The 24,645-nt window shown below is 40.5% G+C and overlaps 2 protein-coding genes across 11 annotated transcripts in view; one reads left to right on the top strand and one right to left on the bottom strand.

The window, feature by feature from the left end:
- Window positions 1–948, bottom strand: part of LOC105488520 (NMD3 ribosome export adaptor) — a 181,563-nt gene extending 180,615 nt beyond the window's left edge. For all 4 annotated transcript variants that reach the window (XM_071091189.1, XM_011752692.3, XM_011752693.3 and 1 more), the window contains exon 1: window positions 830–948. The gene's annotated coding sequence lies outside the window, so the exon portion shown is untranslated. The remainder of the gene's footprint in view (window positions 1–829) is intronic.
- LOC105488519 (beta-1,3-N-acetylgalactosaminyltransferase 1 (Globoside blood group)) lies at window positions 370–23,257 on the top strand. 7 transcript variants are annotated; one of them, XM_024794970.2, is made up of 5 exons: window positions 370–506; window positions 1,325–1,409; window positions 1,661–1,746; window positions 3,934–4,028; window positions 20,353–23,257. In XM_024794970.2, exon 5 carries the CDS (start codon window positions 20,387–20,389, stop codon window positions 21,380–21,382), a length of 996 nt encoding a protein of 331 aa, XP_024650738.1. In that variant the 5' UTR covers window positions 370–506; window positions 1,325–1,409; window positions 1,661–1,746; window positions 3,934–4,028; window positions 20,353–20,386; the 3' UTR covers window positions 21,383–23,257. The 7 variants fall into 7 exon arrangements, with proteins under 7 accessions (XP_024650738.1, XP_011750987.1, XP_024650740.1 ...); XM_011752685.3 differs by having other exon boundaries at window positions 406–506; window positions 1,296–1,409; XM_024794972.2 differs by lacking the exon at window positions 370–506 and adding an exon at window positions 522–743.
- Window positions 23,258–24,645: the final 1,388 nt, after the last annotated feature.

The raw sequence follows: 24,645 nt of genomic DNA, 5'->3' as shown, positions 1-24,645 counted from the left end.
CCATACACAGGCCATTGAAACCTGACGTGTCTCTCTTACCCCCAACTCCATTTCCCATCGATTCCAGAAGAAGTACGGGCATTTCTTCTGAGACAGCAAAGAACTCCTCCTAAGGTTTCTGCTTTCCTAATTAGTTATGTATGAAGTTTAACAAGAAAATCCCTCCAGGGTCGCCTCCAGGCCAAGGATCTTAAACAGAAATGCTAGCTTGATGTCTGCCACTAAGTTGTGTAATCTTGGCCAGCATCAGCTAAAGGCACACATAACACGGCCGTGCTCGGAATGCAAGATGACTGCGAGGATCCAGAGGGCGCGCCATGCAAGCTCACAGGGCTGGGGGCCACCTGGGCCCGCGCGAGCAGCCAGGGGCTTCCGGCCGCTGCCCCGGCGCGTGGTCTGCGCGCGCCCGGCCGTGCGTGCGGCTGCGGGAAGGCTGCGTGTGTGCGCAGAGCGGGAGCGCAGTCCACCTTCCCGCTTCCGAGCTGGGTGCGCGCCGAGCACAGGAGGTGAGTGAGAAGGGCGGCCCTGCAGAGTCTCCGAGGCGGTTGAGACCTGCGGCTGGGTGGCGGGCGTGTCCACTGGACCTGCCTTTCCTGGAACGCGCCATCCTTGTAAACGCCTAGAACCCGGCAGCTAGGCCGGAGGCACCGCCCACTCCTTTGGAGCGGAGCGTGGCCCAGGTAGAGTCGCCCGGCCTTGGCGCTCGGGCTCGGGCCTCGGCGACCAGCAGCTCCCCGCGTCCGGTGAGCGCGGGAGAAGGGGCCCAGTGGGGCAGTGGGCTACGCGGAGGGCCCAGGCCGCGGCCGCAGCCGCTGGTTGTCCACCTTACCTTGCGTCGCCTGTGCGGGTCCAGCCACCGTCAGATCCGGGTAGCGACCCGGGGCGTTTGCAGCGGTGCGGAGGAAGAGGACGGGAACGGTGTTACGGTATTGGTGGGCCCCTAACAGGCCTGCGGCGAACGCTTTCTTGGAGCTATGGGGAAGGGCCCCGGCGCAGGGCTGTCGGAGGGATTGGAAAGGAATGTGAAAGTCAATGGGGAATGAGGAGAAGGGGCGGGGAGAGAAGGAAATCCCACGGGGCTAAGGCTACAGGATTCCTACAGGCGGTGTTAAGGAGCATACAAGGCGTTTTAAAAGGATTCCTAGAGGTGCAACGGAGTGTCACTTTTCCAAGCAGGAAGGAATGATGCCATCCTCAAGCACGGGTAGTCGTTGAATTCAGTATCCGTTCACCTTCTTACTGCTGGATTTAGGAGGAAGATTTGCCGGTCTTTCATGATTTTGTTTCCTCTGCAGTTTGCACAGAGATTTTGTTTCCTCTGCAGTTTGCGTTTAGAAGGTGGCTGTGTTGTCGGAAAAGCTGTCAAGGAAGAAATTGCCAAACCATGTCTTTTTTTTCTGTTTTCAGAGGTAAGGAAAATTTGGGTTTGCAGTGTTTGACTGGGAACAAGTTTTTTAGCTTCTCCCAGGAGGCTTAAGCAAAAGAAGGGCGCTGAATTTGTGCTCTTAGTATGTGTCGATGCTTGATAAAAGCACAAATTATCGAACATGTAGAAGAGAACTGTTTTTTAAGAGATAAGAGACTGACATTTTTTGCCCTCATAGACTAAAATGTTCATTCAAATGAATGGCCTTTTTTTTTTTTCTGTTCTTCTGTTCAGTAATTCACAGCAGATCTGAGTGTTTTAATTAAATTATGGAATACAGAAAACAACAAAAAACTTAAATTTCATCTGGAATTCCACAGGTGAGTTCATCTTACTTATAACTTATAAATTATCCTAATTGGTTAATAATGTCCGTAATAATGCCCTTTACAACGTTTAAGGATCATTTATGTAGCCACGAAGTTTGTTGTATATTCTAGTATGATTCTTTCATCAGAGGATTTGAAGAACTTCAACAGTGAAACTCTACTAAGCCATTTTGGATAATACATATTTTTTGTCTTTTTTCTTGCTTAAAAAACAGAGACAAGGCCTCTTTATGTTGCCCAGGCTAGACTAGAACCCCTGGGCTCAAATAATCCTCCCACCTTAGCCTGCAGAGTAGCCACGACTTCAGGTGTGTGCCACCTCACCTGGCTCTAATAATATATATTTTTTCTAAAATATTGAAGTACTAAAATACCATGGTTTTTCAGGAAAACCCGATAACTATAAAAAGTTAATTCAGTTGGTCATATTTAACTTCAAGTTCTGACTCAACTCCCTTTATCCCTAAGAAAATGCTCCATTGAGTACTTTTTCTCTTTCGCCTTTGGATGGATGATGTCTCTTTTTGTGCCCAGCCTCCAGCTTTGTTCCATCCACCATTGGATGATGCAGGTAGAACTCCCTTTTCGGAAATGCCTTTGTCCCTTTCACAACTACATTGTGTCCAGACCAAATAACCTTTTAGAGGGATGGATCATTGTTGCTCACTGTGGGGTAAACTCCCACTGTGTGGTAGATAGCCACATGAATGGGGTCAAGCATGTGGGATCAAACAGGATACTCTTAATGACCTTGCACAACAGATGCATTCAAAAGTTACAGTTCATTTAACAGCAAACTGTTAGGCAAACATCTCTCTTGGAACTATGGACAATGCTTTTATACTAATAAAAAACTTGTATATTATAAATATTGATTTGCTTTTGTTACCAGGCCTTTTGGCATATTGTGAATTAGAGGCTAGGGGAAGATGAGAGGATGAGCTAGAAATACGGCAATTTGTAGGGGCACATCAGCATGGGGAAGGAAGATGAAGCTACAGAACATCTGTAGGGTAGAGCCCCAAGTGCCTGAAGGTTGGGAGATTTGGCTGGGGAGATAACGTGCACTCCTTGAATCTCTGAGATATTAAGGAACTAAAAGCTAGAGTAGGTTATCAGTTTCCCACCCCATGTAATTTTGACTCTGAATACAGGTAGGTAACTAGGATCCCATTGTCTGTGGCTTCTCTTTCTGTGTGTCTTACCTAGAACTATATTTAGCTGTTTTGTTTCCAGAGTTTGTTTTCAAGAATGGAGTTACCACTTTCTATGCAAAAGCAGAATGGAGTAGCTGAGACAGACCCTAGGGCCCACAAAGAAAATATTTACTATCTGCCTTTTATGGGGGAAAAAAGTTTGCCCACTTCTGGGATAGAACATGGATTTCTGCTAAACTCTCAAGCTGTGCATTTTGAACAGTCTCATAAATGTTAGAATAACAAAGTCCTCCTCTTAAAGCATTTCACAAGTCTGCAGCCACCTATTCCTGCAGCATGACATGAGGGCTCAAACTATATCTCATATCTGGAATTACATTTGACTACTATTTTGGTTACAGACTTTGTTGTTGAGAATGGAGTTACGCACTTTCTAAGATAAAAAGTTACCATCAAGTTTTATCTCTTAGCATTAAATAGTTCCTTTCTCTATACTGATACAGGCTGTAAATTTATGCCTCTATTGGGCACTAACACATTCTGAGAGTGCAAGCTCAGTTCCCTGCTGTGGATTTTGGTCACTAATTTAGAAACATTTGAGCTGGAAAGCCTCCCCCATGTTCTCTAGGTGGGCTTCACTGATGATGTTCGGTATGAAATGTGTAGTTGTGAGTCTTCCACCATGCTCTGCATTGAGTGTCTGCAGCTTGAGAACAGGGCTTGTCTGTCTGCTTCCCAGCTGCTACACCAACCTCTAACACAGGTCCAGAACACTGAGTGAATGAATGAAATACCCTCAGATGACTAAGGCAAAGGTAATTGATGGCTTAACTAACAAGAATGGTAAAGATCTGTAATATTCTCAATTTAGGGTAGTAATGGGAAGAAATGTTAACTAGAGCAGCTCCCTGATGCCCTTCCTCCGGTGGATAAAGCTGTTTGTAACAAACAGACACAGAAAGCCCAGCTTTCAGGGCAGTCTTGCTGCTGTTCTGCCTGACTTGTGTGATCTTTGCTCCAGTTTTCCTAGCTCCCTGGACCGGGTTGACCTGTTGGCTCTTCCCACTGACTGCTGTATCACGTGGTGCTCTCCAACTACTCACCCCGAGTGTAAAGGTGTGTCTGCTTCTGCTGCATTCTTTGCTTCCCACCCAGGAATCTCAGGAGGCTGTGAGATTAGGTGTGAGGGTGGTCTCTCCCAGGGCACTGTGCCCTGGCAGAAGGAACTTGGCATTTGGAGCTGAAGGGCTTGAGTTTGGATTCCATGTCTTCCTCTACCTGGGCTGCACTGTTCCCTGAAAAATGGGATTGATGTTAACACAAATTTAACAGTGTCATGAAATGTGCTTTGTAAATTGTAGTTAGAAGCACTATAAACTTCTATAGTGTCCAGAAGTTCACTATGCCTTTAAAAAAAAAAAAAAAAAGCCCTGCTAAAAATCCTGATGTGTATTGCAAATTATTAAGAGTGATTTTTTATGTTTTTATTGGAATATGCAGTAGGGCAGAAGCAAAAAGAAAATTGCAGCTAAATTTTCCTTCTGAAGTCCTGCTGCTTTTGTTTGCTCCTCATTTTTCTCAGCCCAAACCCAGAAATCCGTAAAAGATTCTGCATGCCACAACCCAGAAATCTATCAGAGATTCTCATATACAGGGATTGTTTTACCTACAAGAAAGTAGTTTGTTTGCAAACAGTATATATAATATGTCTTACTTACATGTGTCTTTAAAAAGTCAGGTGTCTTCTACCTCAGCACACGGAAGCAGCGGGCTTCCATTTTAACGAGGCTTTAATGAAAGACATTCTCCCATATATCTTAGAAGATACCTGAGGGTGGTAGTGCTGCAACCAGCAGGGTTTCAAGGGCAGAATTGAGAAATGGTAATGGAGTATAGGTATTTATACTCACTGTCTACCTAAAACTGTGTGACAGCTACAGAGAGTGGTGCTCGAGGTGGGCTTTTTCTTAAACTCAGTAAATACTTCAAATTCATTCTTAAAAATTGAACAATTATATACACCATGGAATACTATGCAGCCATAAAAAAGGATGAGTTTGTGTCCTTTGTAGGGACATGGATGCAGCTGGAAACCATCATTCTTAGCAAACTATCACAAGAACACAAAACCAAACACCGCATGTTCTCACTCGTAGGTGGGAACTGAACAATGAGATCACTTGGACTCAGGAAGGGGAACATCACACACCGGGGCCTATCATGGGGAGCGGGGAGTGGGGAGGGATTGCATTGGGAGTTATACCTGATGTAAATGACGAGTTGATGGGTGCTGACGAGTTGATGGTTGCAGCACACCAACATGGCACAAGTATACATATGTAACAAACCTGCACGTTATGCACATGTACCCTAGAACTCAAAGTATAATAATAATTTTAAAAAAAAAATTGAACAATTTAAAATATGCCAAAATGAAACCTTTTCTATGAACTACATTTTAAACGTCAATAACAAAGTTGTAGAACCTTGTAGTTAGAAGGGACCTTTGACATTTCTTAGAATAACACTATTTTTGGTTTCTCATTTGCCTAGTGATACTTACATATTATTCAAAATAATTTGAAAATCTCTACCATGGCCCTTCTAAGTTTTTCTTGCCTCCAGAACAGAACATCCCAGTTCCTTCAGCCACATGTCATGCAATCCTTATGCAGATGATAAACCCTTCACCGAACGAGTTACCCTCTTCTAACTTGTCAGTGACCCTTTCGAAATGGAACTCATATGGGGCTATGGAATTATGACCCCTTTTGCCCAGATGCTTTCTTGAACCTAGGAGTGTATTGGGGGGTGTGTGTGTGTCTGTGTGTGTTAGAGAAGGGGGACACAATCTAGTATTCACTTGTAGGGTTTCTGTTAGCACTGCCATTCATTCACAAGTACTTGGGAGTGCTTCCTATGTGCCAGGCACTATGCTAGGTGCTGGGGACACAGTGGTGTGCAAGAATGAACATCATCTCTGTGCTGGTAGGGCCAGATGGAGCCTGATAAGTAACCTAGCCCAATGCCCTAAAATTCTGTTGAGGAATAATTCCTCAAATTCAATGACTTGCCTCCCTGCCAGAACTAGAATCCTTGTTTCCTAACTGCCCAGTTATTCCTTTACATCACCACCTTTTATCGTATTGGACTCATACTCAGCTAAACCATAAGGTCTGTGTAGGCTGCTGTTAAAATGGCCCCCCATCCTGCTCTTGTGCAGCTGGTTTTTTGAACTCTGACATAGGACAATAAATGTGTTCCCATCAAATTTCATCTTGCTGTCTAGCTTTTTCTCACCTGTTAAAACCTTTTGGATTGTAATTACATATTTTAATGAATTTGTCATTTTTTTCCTGTGTTTTTCTTGCCTACAAAATTGAATAAGCCCATATTCCTTTGTCTTTAATTAGAAGTATGAAATGAGAAAAGGCTAAAGATAGGCCTGTGATTTTTTCCCCCAGTTTGACAAAGATGCTCCAGTCAACCTTAGAACATCAGCAGGAGGGCAGGTCTCTGGCACTTTTGTGTAACACTATTCCCAGAGTCCAGCACAAGGCCAAGAAATGTTTCTTGAACAAATGACTGCATGAAAAATACACTGGCTATGATGGATCAGCCGATTTTTAAGCCATCTAACCACTGTCATTACTCACATTTTCCAATTTTGTTCAGAAGGACTTTAAGTGCCCAGCTCTCTTTACAGAGAAGCTTGATTCTTAGGTGTTGTCTAGGAGTTACCTTGATCTTCTGTTGAAGAACCCTATTGAAAATGGGGCTTAGGTTAGTCAAACAGAGCATTTTCAGGGAATCTCTTCTAGCTTCTGATGGTCATTGCGTTTGTGTCATAAGTGTTCACTAATGTTTACAGAGTCTCAGCAACATATTCAGGGTTATTTGGAATACAGATTACCATTAGTCCCTTCATGGATTTCTCCATTGCCAAAAAGTGAACTTGTTGGGGAAGACTTATTGAAAACTGGGTGAGGATTTGGAAGAGCTCAGTATGATTTGCATGGGAATTGGACTAGACTTCCCTTTCTTGAAAGTTTCTGGTTTAGCCACTCGAATAGCTGGCATTACAGGCATGCACCAGTATGCCTGGCTAATTGTTGTATTTTTAGTAGAGACGAGGTTTCACCATGTTGCCAGGCTGGTCTTGAACTCCTGGCCTCAAGCAGTCTGCCCGCCTTGACCTCCCAAAGTGCTGGGATTACAGACATGAGCCACCATGCCTGCGCAAAAGTTTGTGGTTTAACTTTGACAACTCTTCACCTCTGAGGAAGAACAGAGGTGCTGCATTATGAAAGTATGAAGACACCAGGCCAGTAGGATAAAACAAGGCAGGAAGGAAGCTTTTGTAGTGCAGTGGCTACAGACTCCACTTAGGGTGGTGAAGATAGCCGAGTTTTCAGTGCTTGGCTCTGCAGGCTCTGACACCCTGACTAGTGAACAGGTGTCCAAATCTCAGGCTGGTTAGCCAAAAGATAAATGTTATAATAATGGTTCCTACTTCGTAAGATTGCTGTAATCATCAAACAAATGGAAATACAAAACATGCTTACTACAGTGCCAGGACCAGGCAAGGACTATTGCTAAAATTTTGGAGAGAGGGGAGTATGAAGAAGTTGGATAGAGTAGAAAGCAGGTTCTTTTTGATGTAAGCCTTTGTTTGCCCTGACAGAGGAAAGTATATTTCATTTTTACGTGTTACCAAATTAAGCAAATATACCAATTGCTATTCATTCAGTAAATAAAATTTCCTATTATATGTCCAGCTGTATGCTCCAAAGTATGGAGAAAAATGTAAATCATATCAAATATGCACAATCCTCAAATAAAGTAGCCTGACGCCACTTGAATATCACATGCACTGCAGCTGGAAAAGGTTCTTGTATTTTGCAGCTCTCCTCCAGTTCCTACAAGTGCCTATGGCGAGACTTTTGACAGTGTGAGTGGTGCCCAGAAAAAAATGATGTTCACTTGTAGGAAGACTATGGGGCAGAAAGAAAGATCCCGGGAGAGGGGAGCACATGTGCAGAGGAGGAACCAAGAAGTGCGCATTTGGCCTTGTGGATCTCTACCAGTAGTTCTTGGGGGCTCGTATTTGCGGGATAGCAGAACATCAGGCAGCGGGAGATTCTAGGGGAAACAGAATCCTTGGACTCTAGGAGAAGACTTACTGATTTGGAAGGAGAAGGTGGATCCACTAAGATTTATTTGCATGTTTAATTGTATTATAGAGAACGTCATGCCATGTAAGACACATTTGGGAGTTAGGAGCAAGGTTTGTAAAGGAGATGTAGACAAATAATATTTGTAGAGGAAGCATATAGTGTGGACTCTAATAATAGCAGCAATACCATCCACTTAGCCCTTACTGTGTGCCAGCCCCATCCTAGATGTTTAGGACGTTTTATTTCATGTAGCTCTCCCAGTAAACCCCACGAGAAGGTATTATTGCTCCCATTTTACAGATAAGGTAACTGAACCTTAAAAAGGTTGAGTAATTTGCTGAAGTGAATTTCATTGCTTCTCAAACTTCAGTATGTCCACAAGGCACCTGTTAAAAATGTTTCTGATTCGCTAGGTCTGGGGTGGGGCTTGGGGCTTTGCAGTCCTAATACACTCCCAGGTGGTGCCCATACACTTTGGGGGAGGGGTCTAGGCATCACATTCAAATCACCTGGGAGCTTTAAAAATACTGCCACCTGGTGCTCGCTTTGGCAGCACATAAACTAAAATTACTGCCACCTGAGCCCTGCCATGCTCTGAAACTCTCATTTAGTTGGTCTGGCATCCAGCTTTGCTTCCAGTGTTTTTCAAGTTCTTCAGGAGATTGTAATGTGTGCAAAGTGAGAACCACTGGGTTAAAGAAGAGAGGAAAAAAGTAGTGGTCAGATGGCACTGGCTGTGTTTATTTCTGTATAATCAGGGGAGATCCTCAAACACAAAGCAGCAGTGAGTTGTGAAAATAAATAGATGTGTAATTGATGAGTCTAATTGAATGGTAGAGTTTTATATTGCTTTATGAGTTAATGTGTTTAGTTTGAAAGGGTACTGGTGAAATTTCCCTCAAATATGTGAATTGATAACGTGAGTTGTATAATAAGGAATATACATGATTGATGTAATGATGATTTGAATTAATATGCACAGGACCTTTTTTTAGGCAATTAAGATTTCCACTCCCTTTGCAGTATTTTATGTAGAAGAAAAGTTAGAATGTTGCAAAACTGACAGTAGTTTGGTAATTATCTATAATAGTTAGCATATGGATGATCCTGAATCTAGCATGCTTGGACCTAAAATGTAGCTAAAATTCGTTTGTTTTTTTTGGACCTTTTAAAATGCACATGATCAGAGTTAGCATAGCCTATTACAATAAGGTTTTGTTATTAGAAGAGAGCTGTTGAAAAGCATAATCTAACAAATTCAGTTTACTTTTGGATTCAATTTATTCTTGGCAATATTTACTAAGTGGATAAAAGTACGTTACCAAACCATTTACAAAGTATGCGAATATTACAGAGCGCCTACTATGTGTTAGACACTGGAAATATGGCAGTGAATAAGATAGGTCAGGTTTTCCCCCTCTTCAATCTTACATTCTTTTGAAGGGAACAGACAATAAACAAATAGAAATAGATTTTTAAAAGTCTAGATAGGGTTAAATGCTGAGAAGGTGTTAGGTTTAAGTCCCAGCTGATGTCCGACAAGATGTTAGGTTTGAGTCCCAGCTGAGGTCCGAGGGGAGTGGGTGGATGGGCGAATAGCTGAATGAACACTCGGGGGGCTGTAGGCAGGTGAAATGTAGTTTTATTCAGCAGCTTTTTAATCAGCAGCTTACTTACACTAACTCTTTCTCACAGTTTCTTTATCTTGGCTGTTTACTTCAGCTTTGTGGCTCCTCTTATGAGCCTGCTCCTGCTGCCCCCACCCTTGCAGCTGCACTCCCTGGCCTACAATGCCGGCATCAGGGTTAGCAGCCTATATTTTCCCTCTGGACATAAGTCCTCTTTCCCGAGGCGACCCACTCTCCCTTACAGGGGTCAGTAGCATCACTCTCTCTGGGCATTAGTGCACCCCCAAGCCATGTCAAGCCAACTCAAGCCCTGTGCACAGCATCAGCAGGGCAGTTACACCTTTTACAAACAATAGCGACTCAAAGCCAAGTATAAACTTACACAGACAGGTTATCTAACAAGTTAAGTATGCGCCTGTGCCCTAAACTTGCTAAGTCACTTTGACCCGAATGTTCGCCTTGGCCTATTCCTTAACCAAAGCACATTCATGTACTTTACGGAAGGGAATAATGAGGGATGTGATAGAAAATAAGTGCTGGGAGAACTACGTGAGATAAGGGGTCAGGGACGGACTCTCCTAAGTGACACTGTGCTGAGATCTGAGGCATGAGGAGCCAGCCTTTCCAAGAACCAGCTTTTTGGTTGGAGGGGCAGAGTAAGTGCAGGCTCCGCAAGGGAGCAAAATAGTTGACATATTCAGGGATAAGAATGGGAGCCAGGCCGGGTTTGGTGGCCCACATCTATAATCCTAGCACTTTAAGAGGCTGCGGTGGGAGGATTGCTTGAGTCCAGGAGTTCGAGACCAGCTTGGGTAACATAGCAAGACCCCATCTCTATATATTTATATATGTTTTTAATTAAGAAAAAAATTTAAAAAATCAAAAATAATGGAAGCCATGTGGTTGAAATAGGATTGGGAGGGAGTAGTAGTAGCAGATGAGAAAGAGGCTTATATAAACCCTTGCAGCCAGAGACTTAACAGATCTTCATAAAAAATGTGAAACATTGTTGCTGGCATTGTGACACATGCCTGTGGTCCTAGCTACTGGGGTGGATCACTTGAGGCCAGGAGTTCGAGGATGATTGTGCCTGTGAATAGCCACTGCTCTCCAGCCTGGGAAACATAGCAAGACACATCTCTAAATTTTTTTTTTTTGATGTTAATATTGTTATTTTTAAGCTTTTATTGTCTCTGTGCTTTTTTGGCATTCCCTAAATTTTCTGTAATGAACATAACATTACATTTGCAATTAGAATAAATATATTTTTTAATGATTACATTTGATTTCTTTTTGCAGGCAATAACCAACGTTTTTGCACTCCAGGAAAGAGTTTCGGGTTATTTTGGCTTAAATAGTTGTGCTGTTGTAGTATCTCTGTTTGTCTGTTTTCCTGGAGTCTTTGCATTTGAATACCAATACCCCCATTTGTTTTCTAGTGACCTCCAGTATGTTTTTGTAGTAAAATAAAAAAGTGTGTATCTGCATGAACGATTAGTTACTATTCTTGTTAAAAATTTGTATTTTAGGTTTTAAGGGTAGGAATTTTGAGTCTTCCTTGTGAAAATGATAAGGCTGTGATGCTGCTATACTGTTTATATCAAGGTTCAATGGTTGCAAGAAATTAAAACTCAAAGCAGCTCTGGTCAGAAGAGCTCCTTAGCATAGGAAGCATAGCGAGCAGGCAGCAAACTCCCTGGGATCTAGCAGCCAAGAACGTGAGATCTGGAGTCTTGTTTGAGTTTGTCTCCACCACTTACAAGCCTGTGATTTTGAGCATATTCTCCCTAAGTCTTAGTTTTCTCACCTATTAAAAGAGGATAATAGGGGTTTTTAAAGCACCTTAATTCATGGGACTCTCATGAAGATTACATGATCTGGTGCCTGGAAGCAGTTACTGTTGCCATCTCCTGGTACCATTGTTAATACTTGTTAACACTGAGTGCCCACAGTGATACACAGAATGACTGACTGGACTGCTAGGCTTTTAAAAAATGTTTGTAATGAAGTATGACATGCAAAAAGGTGAGTGCATAAGTTGTAAGGTGAATTGTCAGAGTAAACATGGCTACCACCTAGAAAGTCCCCTCATTCCATCCCAGTTATATTTCCTCTGTCTCCCCAGAGGTTGCAGTGTCCTGAATTCTAACACCATAGCTTAGTTTGCCTACTTTTCAACTTGGCGTAAATGGAATCATAGTGTCTGTTCTTTATGTGCTTGGCTTTTTTCACACAACATTATGGTTGGCAGATTGTCCATGCTGTGATGTGGTGTGGTAGTTTGTCCATTTTGGATAATGTGCTGTTATATGGATTTCTGCCTGCTATTGTGGGTGGATATTTGGGTTGTTTCCATGTTGGGGCTATCATGACTAGTGTGCTGTAATGACTTTTCTTGTACATTTTTTGAGGGGGGGCTGCCATTAGAAGGACTTGAGCCCCCACTTGTATATTTCTTGATGTCCTTGACATACATACACGTTAATGGTGAGTGTCCTGCCTCAAGTGGGATTGTTGTATTGTGGGGCACATATATGTTAAGCTTTAATAATTCCTAAAAGTTGTCTGAAGTAAATGAACCAATCTGTATTTACTCCAGACTACAACTACAATTTTTATGGTTTTAATAATTCACAGAGGCCGGGCGCGGTGGCTCAAGCCTGTAATCCCAGCACTTTGGGAGGCCGAGATGGGCGGATCACGAGGTCAGGAGATCGAGACCATCCTGGCTAACACGGTGAAACCCCGTCTCTACTAAGAAATACAAAAAATAGCCGGGCGAGGTGGCAGCGCCTGTAGTCCCAGCTACTCGGGAGGCTGAGGCCGGAGAATGGCGTGAACCCGGGAGGCGGAGCTTGCAGTGAGCTGAGATCCGGCCACTGCACTCCAGCCTGGGCTACAGAGCGAGACTCCGTCTCAAAAAAAAAAAAAAAAAAAAATTCACAGAAACTGACCTCTTAAATCAGTAAATACAGAGACCTCCTAAGATGGGGTTTCCAAAGGTGTGGAATACAAGTCTTGACAGAGGCTCTGAAAATTAAACCTATTAAAATTGGCTCGTTGTTCACAGAAATTTGAGAAACATTGCATATTATATCCTTTTCTCAGAGAATGTACCTTAACATACTAAAAACTCTGAGAAGCCCTCCACTAAAAAAAAAAAAAAAAGAATAGTTTAGGCTGGGTGTGGTTACTCACGCCTGTAACCCCAGCACTTTGGGAGGCCAGGGTGGGTTGATCATGAGGTCAGGAGTTCAAGAACAGCCTGACCAATATGGTGAAACCCTCTCTGTACTGAAAATACAAAAATTAGCCAGGCGTGGTAGCATGTGCCTGTAGTCCCAGCTACTTGGGAGGCTGAGGCAGGAGAATAGCTTGAACCCAGGAGGCAGAGGTTGCAGTGAGCCAAGATTGCGCCACTGCACTCCAGCCTGGGTGACAGAGCAATACTCCATCTCAAAAAATATATAATAATAATAATAGTTTGTTTGAATGATTTCTGGTTGTTTTGGCCCACGGAGCCTTTTTGCGTCTGTAACACCTGTAGATAAAACAGAGATACAGCCTGTGATTGTTGAGGCATTGGGAAGGAGACGGCCATCTTTGGCTGCTGTAAAGCTACAGCATTTAATAACGGAGGTGCTGATTACCCCCTCTTTGAGAGTGGTGCTTTCATTGATGGTTGAAGCATTGGTACACTTAATACACTGGAAGCTGATAACCTTTTTATTTTTGGAGGTTTTCTGAGCTTTTCTAGTATGTGAGATGTTTTTTCAACTGCTGCAGATCAACCCCTAAATCAACAAGTAATTACTGGTGGCCTGCTGTTCACCCAGCATTGCACTAAGTTGGTGGGATAGATAAGAACTGTTTGCTTAATGGAAATTGCTTATAGTATAGTTGGCAAATTCATGTGTAGTTAATATAAGCACAAATTTATCTTAAAAAAATTTTTGTAGGTATGGGGTATCACTGTGTTCCCCCAGGTTGGTCTTGAACTCCTGGCCTCCAGCGATCCTCCCGCCTTAGCCTCCTAAAGTGCTAGGATTATAGGTGTGAACCACAGTGTCAAGTTTATCTTTTAGAAAATGGAAATTATTTTTAAGTTGTAATTTCTTTCTTGACAGTGATGTGTGGCATTATTTAAGAAGTCAGTAATAAAACAATAGCATACTTCCCTGTTGGGCCTTTTCATATTGTTTTCTATTCATCGCTATTGTTGATTCTTCTTTCCGTCCCTCCTTTGGGACGTGGGAGTTAGAACAGTGTCAGGGTCCTTGTAGCCCACTACTCAGCTGTCCTAAGGAGGCAGGCCAGCTGCCGTGTGCTCTCACTATCAGGAAATGAGCCAATCCGAGGTCTCTGGCCAGTTTGATTTCTGTGACACACACATGCTGTGAACACAGCGGCCATTTCAGTTGAGCCTTTGTGTATATGGCTGAGTATCATTTTAAAAATATGTTTATCGATTGATGGTTGTACATATTTATAAGGTACATGTGATATTTTGATACATACATACAATGTGTAATGATCAAATCAGAAATTTAGGATATCTATAACCTCAAAAATTTAGCATTGCTTTATGTTGGGAATATTCAGAAACCATTAAGTGCTCTTGGTCCTGGGCCAGGCTCTGTGCTGACTGGTTAACCCAAGTTCTTTCCATTAAACCTCACAATAATTGAATTGGTTTTGTGATGCCTGATTCATAGCTGAAAAATGAAACTTTTGAGAAGGTAACTAACATGCCTAAGGTCATACAACTAGTCATTGTTGCCGTCAAGATTTAGGGTGGATTGGCTCTGATATCCAAAGCATTTTTATTATGCTTTTTTCCTGTTTGTTTTCATAAAGTTAAAATACAAAGAAAACTAAACATTAGAGAACCCCTATATTTCCATCGCCCTGAATTAGCAGCTGTTAATTATAGTATAGTATTTGTGACCAGTGTTTTTTTTCCCCTTTAACCACATGTTCCTTTCATTCTTCCTGCTGATGGGTGTGGTATGTTTTCCTGTAGTCCCATTAAAATCATTATTTCCTGTAGTCCCATTAAAATCATATTCATAGTTGCTTCTAAAGGTTAATCATTTCTTGTGTTTTAGAATTTTTATAAATGGTAATTTATACATGTATCATTATATAACTTGTTTATACTCAATGTTTTATTTTTGAGAGTTAAATTGATGTACTGTGTACAAATCCAGTTCATTTAGCTATCATATGGGATTCCATTGGAAGACATACCAACTTTTATTTATTATCTTATGGACATACATTTATGGATTTGATTGCTTTCTTGTGATGTTCCTTAGCTTTTCTTTCTATCCTCTGTATTTATTGTAAAATTTGATTAGATTCCAGTTAAAAATTACATTGTATCTCATTAGGAAATATCTAATATGTGTTTGTTCCATCATTTATGATGTTAAGATTAATTATTGGGTTAAGAGTGGTGACACCCTGATCTTCTAATGTAAAGTTTATATTTTTTCAGTTCTTGCAATTAAAAAGTAATCTTCATGGTGTTACTTTGGCGTCATACAGATAGCCAATTCTCCATCAACCTTTTATTTATTATCAAAACCCTGATGAATAATCATCAGTAATTTCATGAAATATTGCAAAATTACAATTTTCTTATTCTGTCATTCCATCTATAGTAGTCCCTGCTTATCCATGGGGGCTATGTTCAACACCCTGTCCCCCAACCATGCCTGAAACCACTGTAGTACCACACCCTACCCAAGGAATGCCAAGGTCACCTTTTCACTTAAAGGAAGCACTTTGAGCTTCTCTTTGACCTATCTGAATTGTCAGCATCCCTACTTTTCTGCCTTGGGGCCATTGTTAGGTAAAATAAGGGTCACTTGCACGCAAGTACTGAGATACCATGACAGTGAATCTGATAACTGAGGGCTCCTACGTGACTAACAGGTGGGTAGCATATATAGTGTGGATAGGCTGGGAAGAGGGAGGATTCATGTTCCACCTGGGACAGAGAAGGATGGTGTGAGATTTTGTCATGTTACTCGGAACAGTGTGCAATTTAAAGCTTATGAATTGTTTATTTCTGGAATTTTTCATTTAATATTTTCAGACTCTAGTTGACTGTGGATAACTGAAACTATGGTCCAGGAAACTGCAGGGGTGATTGCTATACATTTCTAATTGGCATTTTTCTTTAAAACATTTTTAAATTATTTATTTTTGAAGCAGGATCACACTTTGTCACCCAGGCTACAGTGCGGTGGCACAATCACAGATCACTGCAACCCGGACCTCCCACACCCAAACCATCCTTCTGCCTCAGCTTCCCAAGTAGCCAGACCACAGGCTCATGCCACCATGCCTGGCTAATTTTATTATTTTTTGTAGAGACAGGGTCTCACTATTGTTGCTCAGGCTGATCTTGAACTCCTAGTCTCAAGTGATCCTCCCACCTTAGCCGCCCAAAGCATTAGGATTATAGGTGTGAGCCATGATACCTAGCCTATAAGTGGCATTTTTCTATAAAGAGCTTTTTCTCTTCAATTAGAGCTATTTGCTTCCCCTGAACTATAGATGATTCTTTAAAGCAGGAAATAAAAAATGCTGTCTTTCCTCCATCACCCCAGTAATTTTCAAGTAAGAGATTGGTATAGTAGCTCCTGCATTGAAACGTTTTACATTGCTCGTGTGCAGTGCAGATATGGTGTTCTCTTTAAATTTATGGATGAAACAAATTGTGTATATGAGGATTTTGAGCTTCTAAACATTGTTTTTGTTGTTGTTTTTTTTTTTATTTTTAGTAGAGACGGGGTTTCACTGTGTTAGCCAGGATGGTCTTGATCTCCTGACCTCATGATCCACCCGCCTCGGGCTTCTAAACAAATTTTTAGGAAATTTTATGGTTTTTAACTTTTTTAAGTGTTTTCCATATTTTTTGCAACTGATTTATAATTGTGCTGTGGTTAGAGAATGTAGCCTATATTATTGTTTTTAAAATTGTTGAGAAGGCTTATGTTACCTAATATTACTAGTTTTCTTTTTAAATGTGTTATGTTGTCTTAAAAATGAATGTTTCTATTCTTTTTATTAGATGAAAGGTACTAAATGTTTCATTTGATCAAGATTAATATTATTTGAAACATTCATATCCTTTTTTATCTGCTTGATGTATCAGTTACTTAGATGTATTAAAAATCTCTCATTATAAATTTTCCCATTTATACCCATACTCTTCAGGTTTTGCTTTATGTATTTTGATGATATGTTTTTATGGTTATAGAGTTTCATGATTGTTAAATTATCTTTTTGGATGGTTTCTTCTATTAGTAATAACATCTCCTTTGCCCGTTATTAATGATGTTTGTTTGTTTGTTTGAGACAGAGTCTTGCTGCTCTGTTGTCCAGGCTGGAGTGTAGTGGCAGGATCTCAGCTCACTGCAACCTCTGCCTCTCAGGTTTAAGCAGTTCTCCTGCCTCGGCCTCCCGAGTAGCTGGGACTACAAGTGTGCACCACTGTGCCTGGCTAATTTTTGTGTTTTTAGTAGAGATGGGGTTTTGCCATGTTGGCCAGGTTGGTCCTGAACTCCTGACATCAGGTGATCCGCCTGCCTTGGCCTCCCAAAGTGCTGGAATTACAGGCATGAGCCACCATGCCCAGCCTGAGAGTCTTTTTTTAGTAGATAAGTTTACGTTTCCTTAATTAACAGCACATTTAGATTTATTCCTGCCATCATCTTTTGCATTTTCTGTTTGCATGCATTTTTTCTTTTTCTTTCCCATTTTCGTACCTTATATTGAATAGACAGATAACTGACTTTCTTCTATTTCTCAATCAATTTGGAAGATATGTATTCTATATTTGTTCTTTCAGTGATCAATGTAAAGATTAATGTACATTCTTAAATGAACTTTTTAGCAAAATGTGAAGGTTTATCCATATCTCTTTGTTCCTTAAAATATGCTAAGAATGTTAGCATATTTTAATTTTCCTGTGAAACATCTTTTTGTAGCCATCATGTCATTTTTACCTAGTATTTTAATTACATTTTTTAACCACATGAAAAAAATTTTTGCCCCTCCCTCCTTTTCAGGATAATCTATTTTGATAGTAAGAATCATTTTAGAGAACACAAATAGGATGGAAATGATGCCAAGGGTAGAACCACAGCTGATAATAACAGCTTCTGTTTGTTGAATACCTAACACAGGCCAGAAGCTTTGCATATATTATCACTAATTTGCACTATATTAATATCTTCAATATAGAGACAGGAAACTGAGACTTCAAGAGATACATACCCATTCATCCTGGCTGGTAAAGGATGGAGCTGGAGAGTGGACTTTAGTAGCTGGCTTTGGAGCCACGTGTGTTGTAGGTGACCTAGTCTGTTCCGGCCAGTTCTTTAGAGTCCGTTCCTCGCTTTGGACTAGATAGTTTCACCTCTCTTTGCTGCTGCTTTATTTTATTCATGGGTCCATAAATGATAGACAAAATAACCGTAGTCAACATTCTCACATTTAGAAACGATGGCTTATAGAATGTGTAAAAAGTAACTTTTATAATAAGGTTTGCCATTTTAAGTTCTTCCCATTGTTGAAGAGTAGTAGGGCCTTCATCATCCATATGCAATTTATAAATGACACCCCTTACAACACTTTCCTTTGTTTTTCCAAAATCTGTTAAAATCTGCTGATTTGTTAGAATGAGATACTTGTTGTAATAAATGTACAAGTCGTTAGTGGCTGAGTTGTAAATGGTGCCCTCAAGGGTTATGTAAATGCTCAGCCAGGTGAGGAGAAAACATATAAAGGCAGTGTTAATTTCATAATTCTTGTTCTCAAACTATTCCACTTCAGGTTTTTTTCTGGGATTGGCAGTGTATGGCTAGTAAAGGGGATAGGGGAGGATAGGAGGTGGATGGACAGATCTATATTTTATCCTTTAACAAATGGAGATAGCATATCAAGCTTCAGTGTCCATTGCACTCCTGCCGTAGGCCTCACTTTGTCTTGCCCTTTGACTCCTGAGAGAAAAATTGTTTTTGCCAACAAGGTCATAGAATGTAAGTGGAGAAGCAAGACACATATACATGGAACCGAACTGGAGAGAGTTTGCTAAAACATTACATTCCGTTGTGTGGGTTAAAATATGGAAAGCATTACATACAGAAAAGATAATTGTGGCGAGACGTTATCAGGGCAGGTAAGAGATGACCAGATGAAGAGAACAAGGAGGCCTTGAAATCCTGTTATTTTCATATGTATTAAGAGATAGAGGGGCTGTATGTCCAGAGACCCTAAAGTTGACCCAAGGTAGAACCCTTGGTAGACCAGCCTTCCCATAAGGACATTAATGTCCATTCTCCATAGTGAATTCCAACTTTCCAAGAACTCTCCCCCATATAATTGTGGGTAAAAGGGCACCTGCCAGCAGCCTCCTCAGCCCACCCTTCCTCATGTTGTTCATCTGTCCCTTATGCTAAAATTCCTTAGCATTTGGTGTAAACAGTGTGTACTGCGCACTGTGGTGCCATGTTTACATGTTGTCTTGGGATTTCTTCTTTCTCCTGTCTCCTACTTCCTTTGGTCTCCTTAGTGCCTGGTCTTTGGAAGTAGAAGATGTCCAGTAAACACACATACATGAATGCCTGCAGACTGAAGTCTGTGCCCATGGTGCAAGGAAAGCTCTATGGAATCCCAGATTATAAACCACCCTCTGCCTTGAGATCAGGAACAGAGCTGAGGCCTTGCTGTCACTTTACAGTCTGAATGTTCTATGCCTCTTCTTGTCTCAGCTAGAGCTTCTGTGTAAAAGCAGGTGTTCTAGGAGTTTCCGTCCCATGATTCTGATTGGGTGTGTGATTTCTGAAGAGGTTGGAATGGGAAATGTGGAAACTTAGTACTAAGGACGGGCCTTTGATTTAAACAGTTGCTGTCCAGACTAGCATTTGAGTTTAACCAATGAGGTAAAAGAAGGGATAGGTGGTGTTTGGGGCAAGTAAAAGCTGTTTCATAGTCAGTGTTTGAAAACTCAAGAGAGATGATCCTATTTGTGTCTGGAGGACTTGCCTTTCAGGTGAAGAATCTCTACCTTATCCCACATCAGCAGTCACTAATAATAGAATAATGATCACTATAGGGTTTTTCTTATCCGAATTTGCTAGAATCCATATCAGAACACACAGCTGAGAAAGACCCTTCGTTTATTTGGGCATGTGGCTAGTAATATCCCCTTGAACTAAATCCTTTTTTTATAGTTAGGAGATACATTTTATTTATTTGTTTTTATGGTAGATTTATTTTTTAACCCACCATTACCCATCTCTTTCTGTCCCTATCCTATCTGCACCTAGGATAGAATTACATTTAACAGTAACCTGTTAATTTAGATAGAGTAGGATAACTCTACTCCAAAAATAATCAAAGGATGTCTAACATTGGTCTTGATGTAAGAAGCTAAAATAGAGTTTTGGTTACTGGTATTTATTTGCTTATAGTTAAATGAAGTAGATTCAAGTCAGGACTTTTTGTTTTACTCTGGAGATTTTGTTCTACCCTTTCTCCTTGAGTAGATAGTCAGATGTCTTTTGAAAATGTGTTTTGGGTATGGAATATTAACGCAATTTTCGATAACTCTTCCAGAATTTTCAACTCGCGTGCTTCTGAGCTGCTGTGGATGGCCCCGGCTCTCTGGACTGTCCTTTCGAGTAGGATGTCACTGAGATCCCTCAAATGGAGCCTCCTGCTGCTGTCACTCCTGAGTTTCCTGGTGATGTGGTACCTCAGCCTTCCCCACTACAATGTGATAGAACGCGTGAACTGGATGTACTTCTATGAGTATGAGCCGATTTACAGACAAGACTTTCACTTCACACTTCGAGAGCATTCAAACTGCTCTCATCAAAATCCATTTCTGGTCATCCTGGTGACCTCCCACCCTTCAGATGTGAAAGCCAGGCAGGCCATTAGAGTTACTTGGGGTGAAAAAAAGTCTTGGTGGGGATATGAGGTTCTTACATTTTTCTTATTAGGCCAAGAGGCTGAAAAGGAAGACAAAATGTTGGCATTGTCCTTAGAGGATGAACACCTTCTTTATGGTGACATAATCCGACAAGATTTTTTAGACACATATAATAACCTGACCTTGAAAACCATTATGGCATTCAGGTGGGTAACTGAGTTTTGCCCCAATGCCAAGTACATCATGAAGACAGACACTGATGTTTTCATCAATACTGGCAATTTAGTGAAGTATCTTTTAAACGTAAACCACTCAGAGAAGTTTTTCACAGGTTATCCTCTAATTGATAATTATTCCTATAGAGGATTTTACCAAAAAACCCATATTTCATACCAGGAGTATCCTTTCAAGGTGTTCCCTCCATACTGCAGTGGGTTGGGTTATATAATGTCCAGAGATTTGGTGCCAAGGATCTATGAAATGATGGGTCACGTAAAACCCATCAAGTTTGAAGATGTTTATGTCGGGATCTGTTTGAATTTATTAAAAGTGAACATTCATATTCCAGAAGACACAAATCTTTTCTTTCTATATAGAATCCATTTGGATGTCTGTCAACTCAGACGTGTGATTGCAGCCCATGGCTTTTCTTCCAAGGAGATCATCACTTTTTGGCAGGTCATGCTAAGGAACACCACATGCCATTATTAACTTCACATTCTACAGAAAGCCTAGAAGGACAGGATACTTTGTGCAAAGTGTTAAATAAAGTAGGTACTGTGGAAAATTCATGGGGAGGTCAGTGTGCTGGCTTACACTGAACTGAAACTCATGAAGAACCCACAGACTGGAGACTGGAGGGTTACACTTGTGATTTATTAGGCCCTTCAAAGATGATATTTGGAGGAATTAAGTATAAAGGAATTAGAGGTTTTTGCTAAAGAAATTAATAGGACCAAACAATTTGGACATGTCATTCTATAGACTAGAATTTCTTAAAAGGGCGTTACTGAATTATAAGTTTACTAGGCTATAAAAACAAAACAGTGTGGAGTTTTATTTATTGAACAATCTAGTCACTTGAAGGTTTTGTGTGTATCTTATGTGGATTACCAATTTAAAAATATATGTAGTTCTGTGTCAAAAAACTTCACTGAAGTTTTACTGAACAAAATTTTACCTGTTTTTGGTCATTTTAATAGGTACTTTAAGATGTTGCAGTATTTCACAGTTATTAATTATTATTTAATATTACTCCAAACTTTCTGTGTTTTTAAATGTTTTGACGATTTCAATACAATATAAACAGGATAGTGAATCATTCTTTACATTCAAACATTTTCCAGTTACTCAACTGATCAGTTTATTACTGATATATCACTCCATTAATGTAAAGTCATAGGTCATTATTGCGTATCAGTAATCTCTTGGACTTTGTTAAATATTTTACTGTGATAATATAGAGAAGAATTAAAGCAAGAAAATCTGAATTATTGTCTTGTTTTTAAAAATATAGTCCCTAGTATTTTTAGAAGTCACTTAATCTGTCTCATTTTTCCACCTGGAAATTAGGAATAATGTAGAATGCCAGGCAGTAATTTCCTTTTGGAAAGGACTCTGAAGGCAGAAAAAAAGGGAGAGAACCTCATGGGCAGAATATTATAAAAAGAGTGTCATATTCCAGCATTTGAGTTGGAAAGAGAAGATTGAAGATCGAAGTTGCATTATTAGTCTGCCCTATTTTTTTCCTTTTAACAATCAGTTTGTGAATAAATAGGAAAGAAGCTGCCGCTGTTACGAGTTTCTCATCAAGATGAAAGCCCTAATGTGTAAAGTCAAATCTGATTTAAATTTTCTGCTTTTGTATTAAGACATTTCTTCATGTGGTGATATATCTTTTGTTGGACCTGCTAATAGTAGGTCAAAGAGGAGTACTCCTTGTCCCCTATTCCTGGGATTATGCAGTTTTCTTTTTAGAGTTTATATAGGGCAAGTGGTTATTTTTTTCTGAATTATAGGATGGAAAAAGATCATATCCTTTGTCAGGAAATATAAACTTGAAAGTATGTAGTCAGCTCTTGTAATATTCATATTTATGATTGTCCTATATGAAAGACAACTTCAGTTAAAACTGTAATGTGTGGTTCTCTATAACAAGGCGATTTCTGTTTCCCAAGGCTCAGACCTAATCCGGTTATATTAAAATCAGTTAAATGAAATATTCTATGGAATCGATCTATGCCCTTGTTAATCTCCATCCATATAGGAGTCACTTTCTTTAAGACAGATGGTGGTAGTTATTTTTGTGGCATGGTTAGATTTGACTGGTTTTGCAGAAGATTATAGTCATGTACTACATAATGACATATACAGTAGTGATCCCATAAAATTATAATGGAGCAGAAAATCTATTGCCTCATAATGTTATAGCCGTTGTAATGTCATAGCCTAGTGCATTACTCACGTGTCTGTGGTGATGCTGGTGTAAACAAACCTCTTCACTGCCAGTTGTATAAAAGTACAGCACATTCAGTTATGTACAGTACGTAATACTGATAATGACAATAAATGACACCGGTTTGTGTATTTACTTTTCATCATTATTTTAGAGTGTTCTCTTCCTGCTTATTAAAAAAAAAAATGTTAACTCTGATACAGCCTTGGGCAGGTCCTTCAGGAGGTATTCCAGAAGAAAGCATTGTTATCATAGGAGATGACAGCTCCTTTCATGCTATTTCCCCTGAAGACCTTCCAGTGAGACAAGATGTGGTGATGGAAGACAGTGATACTGATGATCCTGACCCTGTGGGCCTAGGCTAATGTGTGTGCTTGTGTCTTAGTTTTTTTTTTTTTTTTTTTGAGACGGAGTCTCGCTCTGTCACCCAGGCTGGAGTGCTGTGGCCGGATCTCAGCTCACTGCAAGCTCCGCCTCCCGGGCTTACGCCATTCTCCTGCCTCAGCCTCCCGAGTAGCTGGGACTACAGGCGCCCGCCACCTCGCCCGGCTAAGTTTTTGTATTTTTAGTAGAGACGGGGTTTCAATGTGTTAGCCAGGATGGTCTCGATCTCCTGACCTCGTGATCCGCCCGTCTCGGCCTCCCAAAGTGCTGGGATTACAGGCTTGAGCCACTGCGCCCGGCCGTGTCTTAGTTTTTAACAAAGTTTAAAAAGTAAAAAAATAAAGTTTAAAATAGGAAAAAGTGTATAGACTAAGGATATAAAGAATATTTTTGTGCAGTTTTACAAGATATTTGTGTTTTAAATTTAAGCTAAGTGTTATTACAAAAGAGTCAGAGTTTAAAAGTTTGTAAAGTTACAGTGATTTAAGTTTAATTACTGAAGAAAGAAAATTTTTAAATGAATTTAGTGTGGCCTACTTTAAGTGTGCCGTGTTTGTAAAGTCTACAGTAGTGCACAGTAATGTTCGAGGCCTTCACATTCACCCACCACTCACTCAGTGACTCAAACAGAGCAACTTCCACTCCTGCAAGCTCTGTTCGTGGTAAGTGCCCTCCCTACGCAGATGTACTATTTTTTATCTTTTATACTGTTTGGTGTTTTTACTGTGCTTTTTCTATTTTAGATACACCAATACCATTGTGTGACGGTTTCCAACAGTAAGTATTCAGTACAGTAACATGCTGTACAGGTTGGCAGCCTAGAAGCAATAGGCTCTACCATGTAGCCTAGGTATAGAGTAGGCTATACCATCTAGGTTTGTGTAAGTACACTCTGTAATGTTTGCACAACAACAAAATCACCTGACGTATTTCTCTACAACATATCTCCATTGTTAAGTGCCACATTTCTGTACATCGATGTTTGGGAAGCTAACTCAAAACATTTCTAGAGAGAACTTTTAACACACAAAAAAATTCCCTTTCACTTTTAGAAAAGACAAAAACAAAAAACCAAAAACACCAAACAAGTAAAATGTGAATAATTGCCAAGTTTCAGAAGATTGTTTCTTCTGAA

This window comes from Macaca nemestrina, chromosome 2 (genome assembly GCF_043159975.1).
Source record: "Macaca nemestrina isolate mMacNem1 chromosome 2, mMacNem.hap1, whole genome shotgun sequence".
Lineage (NCBI taxonomy): Eukaryota > Metazoa > Chordata > Mammalia > Primates > Cercopithecidae > Macaca > Macaca nemestrina.
The sequence above is the reverse complement of the archived record's forward strand: the minus strand, read 5'-3'. Positions and strand labels throughout refer to the sequence as shown.